General features: G+C 51.8%; 1 protein-coding gene across 1 annotated transcript; it reads right to left on the bottom strand.

The window, feature by feature from the left end:
- Positions 1-559: 559 nt before the first annotated feature.
- Positions 560-7,880, bottom strand: LOC137916825 (ethanolamine kinase 1-like). Its single transcript, XM_068759790.1, has 9 exons — positions 7,734-7,880; positions 5,450-5,587; positions 5,255-5,376; positions 4,222-4,362; positions 2,408-2,550; positions 1,862-1,945; positions 1,559-1,719; positions 1,400-1,473; positions 560-632 (listed from the first exon to the last, which is right to left on the bottom strand). The coding sequence occupies exons 1-9, from the start codon at positions 7,878-7,880 to the stop codon at positions 560-562; spliced, it is 1,083 nt and encodes a 360-aa protein (XP_068615891.1).
- Between the last annotated feature and the right edge of the window lie 223 nt (positions 7,881-8,103).

Genomic DNA, 8,103 nt, shown 5'->3' with positions numbered 1-8,103 from the left:
GTTGTCCTACATTCCTATCGGATGGACGAGACGCAAAACTGAAACGACAAAGAGCGAAGAAAGAGCCGAGGAAGAAGAAGACACGAGTGACCTTCGGCAAGCGCAGAACAACCACGGACGTGAGCACTCGGCTTGGGAGACGGGTGGAATGAGGAAGGATTGCAGTGGACGTGAAGAAATGTCTGCCGAAGGACGGCGGGATGGACTCGCCCAACGCGCCGCACAAACACCGGTGAGATGCGGCCGTGGCTAGTTTCTGAGACGCCGGAGAGGAAACGCTTCAGAGTTTGACCTTCACTATAAGACCGCTGCGACCCCAGAGCCCGGCTCAGACGACGTAAAAAAAACGTACGAAAGCACACGTTCACACACACGCATAGAAACGCTTGAGCTCGGGTTGTGACGGACGATGGAGGAATGAAAGAGTTAAGTGCGCTTGTTGCAGAAGAGGTCACCCGGTAGGTCGAGCGGCGGTCCATCGGAAGCGGCGTTCCCGGCCGACGGGAAGGTTCTTCCGTAAAACCCGCTTTTCTCTTCCTCCCACCTCGTCTTCCTCTTCTCACTCTGGGATCTGCAGAGCCATCAGTGCAGGTTTGGTGGCGAAGTACCGGTTGAAACGTAGCACGGCGTACCTGAAAGACAGGTGAGCAGGCAGGTGGTGACGGCAGGAAGGAGGGGCTTCCAGCTCGGATTGGGAAGCGTCGTCCCATTTACTTAAAGGCAGAAGGGAGCATTCATTCATTCACTCATTCATTCATTCACTCATCTTCATGAAGATGAGATGATCGAAATGATCTCATCTTTGGGCTGCTTATCCGAAACACAGGCCGCAGCTTATGCCGGAGCCGATACCAGCCAGCTACGGGCCAGAGACACCCCGAACGAGTCGCCAGCTCACCGCAGGGCCGGAAGGGATTTACTTTAAATCGGAGTTCATTCATTCGATTTTCTGTCACAGCGAGAATATTAATGCTCAGATTTATTCAGCCAAGAGTCGATTCTTTATCAAATTATGAGGGCAAAAATCAGGATAAAATTAAAGTAATAAATCATATTTTATTACAACCTTCATCAAGTAACTATTCCGAGACGAACCGTCCCCAGTTCAGTTTGATTATTTCTGCTTGCGGTAGATCTAAGGAGCATCCTCCCCGTTCCGACAGCGATGCTGGAGAGAGATTGTCCTCCACAAACCTCCGGAGGTCCATTCCTCTCTGTGGGATGCGAACCACGTCTGCGAGCGGAAACGTCTCAGCTAACGAAACGAATGGGACGCACGCACGTTCTCAGGTTTCAGCCTATCACGACGTTCCGTTCAGCCCACGGCGACCGGCGAACGCTTACGTAGGGGCGCGGGCATTCGGCGGCGATTCACTCGTGCTCCCAGGCGACGACTTACCCGAGGAAGTCGAAGTCGATGGAGGAGTATTTGTCCTGGATGAGCGCCCAGAAGCCCCATAAGAAGTGAGAAACCTGAAGAGGCAAATTAAACGTGAGCAACTCGTGGCGTGGAGCGCGAGCGCGAGGGCGCGTGACGCGGCGACGTGTCCGTCCTCACCAGAGCGAACTTGTTGACCTGTACGTAGAGCGTCTCCAGCTCCCGGGGGCTGACCTCCTCGGATTTCTGGGTGAACAGCTTGTAAGCCTGCAGGTAGACTCGGAGCCATTCCATCTGCATCTCCCGGCTGGGATACAGACCATAGTCCTGCTCCACCATTCCTGATGCCGTGCGCGCGCGCGCGCACACACACACACACACGCACGCACACACACGCACACGCACGCACACACACACACACACATAAGCTCTTCTGTTCGGGGGAAACGTTTACGACACGACTCGCACAGCGGCGCGGCAAACCTGCAAATTCATTGAAGTGGTTGCCGATGTCGAAGGCCTGGTAGTTGTAGCTGGAGTATTCGTAGTCGATGAAGCGAACGTGACCTGAGTGGCGAGACGGGGGGGGGGAGAAGAGTGCTTCATGACACACGCGATGGAAGCGTGCCGATGACATCATCATCTACACAGCCCCAAAAGCGTGGAGGCGGGTTTACACTCTAGACAGGGAACAGGATTTTAGGAGCCTCAATCTGAGGACAGAAAAATTCGCGCAGAGCTCGTAGGCGGTGGCGCTACGTTAAAGTAATCAGTCAGGATTCCAGCGGTCAAACCAGCTCATTAACCAGCTGGTTAGCGGCCGTGTCTTCGTCCCTCCATCGTCAGACCGGTGACCTCATTCCCTCCCTTTAGATTAGGTTTGTGGAAAAGGTACGAAAAACGGCTTAAAGTTACAGGATCTACTTCAGACGATTTAAATCGAGCGCTTTGTGTACCGCCGCGCTAAAATGAGAGCAGCATTCGCAGCTCAGGCTCGACAGAAGACGAAGAGGAGGGTCCCGGATCTACCCTCTTTGCTGTTGTGGATGATGTTCTTGCAGAGCAGGTCGTTGTGGCAGAGAACGACGGGGGAGCCCAGCGTGGACAGATGCTCCTTCATCCACGCCATCTCCTGCTCCAGCGCCGCCTTGCTGGGAACCTCCTGCTGGATTCTGGACAGAGAGCGACACAGACGAGGAGAGATCGGCACGGGTTTCACGCAAAAAGGGCCCGAGCCCGTCAACGTGCTTTTAGGAAAGAAAATGTACCGAACAACATTAAGAAAAAAGGCTCTGTTGTTGGTGTCATCCGTGAAGCAAAAAGAGCTGAGCCCAATGTGCAAAGAGCCCACAACCCCCCCGGTGGACGGTTGTGGCGCTGCAGGGTGTTCCTGGGTCAGTGCGTCTTCACCGTCTTCATCTTCGTCTTCCACAGATCTGACATTTGCATTGACGGATTACGGGCATCAGAATTGATCTGCCTTTGTATCCCCCACCAATGAGGCGCACCGGAGAACCGCGCCCGTCGCCATTGGCTGGCTGGGAAAGTGTCGAGACGCCGAGTTAGACCCCTGCGCTGCCCTGTAATGGGCTTACGAGGCTTAATCCGGTCCGCCTTATAGCAGGAGGTGAAGGAGAGCGGGCGGCGAGGCTCGCGACCTCTGCTGGAGCTTTTCTAACCGGCTCGCGTCTCCCTGAGGCCCCGAGTTCGGTTCTCTACCTGGCGAGCAGCGAAACAGGTGTGGAAGTGTCGTTTTAAAGTTAACTTTCACGACGTCGACAAGGGAATCTGATTTCAAGGCTTCCCGTTCATTCCTTTGCGCTCTCGGAAGCTTCTAGCGGTTCGCTCCGGAACCTCAAGCCTGCGCCGGCCAGGGAGCGGAAAACTCCAGCTGACTGCGTCGCCAAGGAAAAGAGCAAATTGACCCGACAGACCGAACTCTGCAAACATCTGCTGGCGCTCGGCGCGCCTCGGACTCCCTCGTCCATCCGGCTCTTATTGTTAGTTACATAAACAGGAGTTGGTCTAAAGGTATCAGAACGTGGACGCGGGGCGATCTGGGCAGCGGGCCACGTCGAGTCCGGTGCAGAAACACAAAGAAATCAAGTTCAGTCAAACCTCAGCCCCTCCCCCCTCTGCTTTTAGACATTTTAAAATAAAGGAGCCAAATGTCTTCAGTATAAGTTACGAGTCACCCACCCTCAGGTACTTAAATCATCGTTCATCGATGACGGCTCCTGGAAGGCGTGCTGGACCGGAGCTACTCGCGTTCAACGAGCACGCCGCCGTTAACAGGCTCCCGGCGCCGAAACGCTCATAATGGCATCGCCAATCGCCGCTGGTCAAATGAAATATTAATCACGTCCATCGGCTAAGTGCACGTCCACGCCGGACGGACGGACGGACGGACGGATTTGTTCACTCAGCTTCTCCACCCGGAGAGGGATTCCCAGAACCCGGAAGCAGAGTCTTACGGCGCTAACCGAGTGACCCCAGACACCAGTGGAGGTCGTTGCCACCTGTAGAGTCCTGCTGGAAACGCTCTGAAGTATGGCTGGTTGTGTATTATGGTCTGTCTACGCCTACTGGGGTCACCTGGGGAAGTATCTACATCCCCTCCTGCAGCGTTCTCTGAAATAAGGCCTGTACTGCATGTACTGTATGTACTGTATGTACTGTATGTACTGCCGTCGTGCCGACATGTTTAAACTCGCTTCGAAGCGTTTACGGTGGCACCAGCTCCAGCGGAAGTTCATCCCGTGCTCCCAGCTAACGTTCCCGGCGGCGCTTCCTGAGCGAGGAGCCGCGACACAGGAGGACCAGTTAAGGCTAATCGACCCCACCTGAGGTTGGACGCTTGCTCGGTGAACTCTGTGGCCACGAGGGAGAAGTACTTCCGGATCTTGATCCAGAGGTCGGGCTTGGGGACGCAGCCGTTGTGCGCGTGGATGGCGTGGATGCGAGCCATCTCCCTGGCTATCAGCCTGGAAGGAGGTGCAGAGCGTTAGACGTTACTGTTAGAAAGCCCATATTATTTCAGTCGACAATTGTTCATTTCTGACATAAATCGTCACATATCCCACGTTCGTGAACGCACCATAGTTCTCCGACGCCTTTGAATGCACCATATCTCCATGTGCAGCGTCGGAGCTGGAAATAGTTTCACTTTCCACACACGGTAGAACGCCCTTTTACCGTGGCTTGTCTGTCTTAACAGATAACGTCTACTTCCTTCAGTTCAGCGCTGTGCGTACATGCCAGAAGGTTAGTGTAATTACAGCTATTTATTAGAAGTTGAATGTGCACATTGTGTTAATGTGTGCTCGTTTAGCTGTGCATGCTAGTGTCGCCGAGTTGTAAATACAGTCCTTTGTTCTAACCGTTGAGTTTTGTTGATAATTATGTCTGTTACTGTGTTATTACAGACCACAGCCAAATAAAACCACCTTAAGTTGGACATCTGTATCCGTGTCCTTTAATGGGGACACTCCTCCATCACACCTTGCCACTCTACACCACCAGCATTCCCGGAAGACAACCCTCTCTTCCTTTTAGTTACGGACCCGAGCGCTCCCCGTTCCTGCAGAGCGCACGCGGCCGGCGGCGGTGCGACGGGTTCACCGCCGCCGTGTCGGAGAAGCCGCGTGTCATGACTCCAATGAGAACGGCTGAATACATAATGGGATCACGGGAAAAGGTTAGAAGCTGTTTAAGTCTATTTGTGTCAAATATTTATGTTGCAAGGTGCCAATTATTGCCATGACAACAAAGTGACATGAGAAACGTGAGTTGTTTTATTTGGCTTTAAGGTTAGTCGAGGACAGTCTTCATAAAATACCCAGAACTATGAGACATTGGGATATACCCCCCCCCCACCTGAGTATGGAAGGATCCCTGACATCTTGCGTCCCGAGAGCGTCCCCCGGTATGAACTCGTAGCAGATTCCGTTCTGGAAGGCGCAGTAGAGGCGAGGAGCGCAACCGTTAGCATGTAGCACCTAAAGGAGAGAGACGGAGTCAGAAACTAGCGTGTTCATTTACCGAAACGGCACAAAAGTCGTTCGACCCGACCTGGAAGCTTTTGAGCTCGTTGTCTCGGTCCACGATCAGCTCCGTCTTGTTCCCGTAGACCCGGACCAGGACCACGTCCTCCGGCCTGTCCTCCACGTAGCAGCCCACGAGCTTGTTGGTGGTGCCGTCGGTGAAGAACTAGAAGAGGAAGAAATCCCGTAACCTTTGACATAGATAAACTTCTGCTGCTCGGCGCCGCGGGGGCTCCGGAACAAAACCCGGCGCTTCGGAATCAACAGAGGACGCCATGCTGCTCTGATCCACTCGAGATCAACGCATGTAAGCGGCGCGCTTAACGGCGCCACATTCGCCTTCTGACTGCAGCGAGCTGTCGGGATACGCATTCTGGACAGACAGACCGGAAGACGGGGTTAGAAATTATAGCACAGGCTGGTGCTGATGATGAAATCAAACGCCACTTAGTAAAGCAACACCCCACCAGTGGGCCAGTCACACACACACACACACACACACACACACACACACACACTGCTTACATCTCCGGCACAGACGCTCGCCCGCACATATCTGACATTCCACACGCGTTTGGCCACAGAGATGCGCCGGCAGGCGTTTCGTACAAACCGGGAATCAATACATTGACAGACAGCGATAAGCTCGGACCCAGACGGAGGTAAACACCCGGCCCGCCTGATGGTTGTTTCCCGCCTGGAAATGGACGGTGTGCATTTTGGGGCGTGTCCGTCGGCAGCGCCGAGCCGCGGCTCCGCCCCACGTTCAGCAACGTCCTGCTGGTGAAACGATGGCTCCACAACTCAACCAATTCGTTCTGAGCCCTAACGCACGCCTGCGATTAATCTTTGACGCCTTGTGGCGGGTTGGGTCGGCGGCTTGGCCTTGGGGCGTCGGCCTAACAATCGGAGTTGTTGTTTTTTTTTTTTGTAATTTGGAACGCATCATAAGCGTCGTCGAGCGTTTCGGCCAGTCACAAGCGGAGACGCCCTCAGAGGCCGATCTGCTGCAAAGCTATCGGTTTTAATTCGACGCTGGATTCAAACACCCTGCTTCGGTGCCTGCCCGGGCGTTTACAGACGATTTAGGTCCCAGTTTCAGTCTCTTCCGTTTCCATTTTGGACTTTAACTTTCATGTTTTTTTTTGTGGCATAAAAGTACTTTAACATGTTTTGAAACCTAGCATCGTTTAAGTTTTCCTGAACCAAATAATACCTTCCTAGCACTGCTTTCTAATATGATGTTTCATGGGATGACACGCAAGTTGCTCTGCTTGTAAAACTCCGCGCTGCACGAATGGAGGGCGCGATCACATCCACTGTGAGATCTAGTCCATCGACTCTGACTTGTGAGTAACGCATCAATCACTCGATCCTCAAAAAAACAAATTAACAAGGTGCGTGCCTGAAACGCATTGCTCAAGAACACCAGAGGCGAAACGGTTCACACGTCAAATGTAGGTCGTCATCTTCACGATGGCGTGTCACAGGTGAGGTAAGACTCGAAAGGTAGGCGGCTCAAACGTAATTATCATAATGTTGTTTTGTAGTTTTTCCATATTAGTCATAGGATGAAACTGAGATCACCGGATCAGGGGTCGGAAACAAAACACAGAAATATCATAAGAAATAAAACTATCAGAATTTCTCTTAATAAAATGACAAATATATATATTGGATGTAATTCAACTCGATTTAGACTAAAAATGCAAAAAAAAAAGAACAAAAAAAAAAGATGTTTTCATGTGCAGAATGCACATTTAAATATTTACATTGACTTTGCCCAGAATTAAAGTAAAATGCTCTGACCTTTAAACTACCCCCCCCCCCCCCAAAATGCAAGATAATGTTGATTAAATTGGGCAAAAATGAAGAGGGATAATTAACAAAGAACTTCAGCTGAGAATAAATTAGAAATAATGTCTGGACAATAAACACGAATCAGTAAATGCAATTCTTAAAATTATAATTATATTCAACCCTTGTTCGATTATGGAAAAGTAATCAATAATCCAATAAAAAAAAAAAAGTAATACATTGGTAAACACCGCCTGTTTATAAATGTTTGACTAATTTACTACACTCGACGCTGACTTGCACAAACCCTTTTACTTTAAACATTGAACACGTTTATTATTTTTACAGGCTGCTGAGACAGCTCGCAGCTCGGTAAGATGAATCCACCCGGCCGGCCATTAACGGTTTACCGGCCCGCCTCCGGCTGACCCGGGTCGGGCTTTGGTGATGCTGCGAAGCTGCCTCATCTCCACCTAGCATGCACCTAGCATGCAACGAGCTAGGCTAACACTTACCTTCGTCTTGACGTGGTTCGAGTCCCACGCAGGTCGGAGCTCCTTAATTAGTGCCATGGCTCCCTCCGTCACTTTGTGTTCCTCCACGTAAATGGGAATTTTCTTAATTACCGGCAGCCCGGTGGGCACATGTAGCTGCGTCTCCATCCTGCGCGCCGATTATCTTCAACGGAACCTCCGAACTCTTCGCGGATATTTCTTTAGAGAAATGGCAGCATTCGAGTTCGGTTTTGTCGGTGCGTCGCTAAATGTCGCTGGGCGGGCTGGAGCTCAGGTGTAGATTTTCTGAGCGGCGTTGCGGGAGAATAGCAGCGGAAAGCGGTGACTGCGAGCGGTGAAGCTGCCGGTGTCGGTGTGGGAGTCCCTCCCC

This window comes from Brachionichthys hirsutus, unplaced genomic scaffold (assembly GCF_040956055.1).
Source record: "Brachionichthys hirsutus isolate HB-005 unplaced genomic scaffold, CSIRO-AGI_Bhir_v1 contig_1449, whole genome shotgun sequence".
NCBI classification, from domain to species: domain Eukaryota; kingdom Metazoa; phylum Chordata; class Actinopteri; order Lophiiformes; family Brachionichthyidae; genus Brachionichthys; species Brachionichthys hirsutus.
This window is presented reverse-complemented; position numbering and strand designations above follow the sequence as displayed.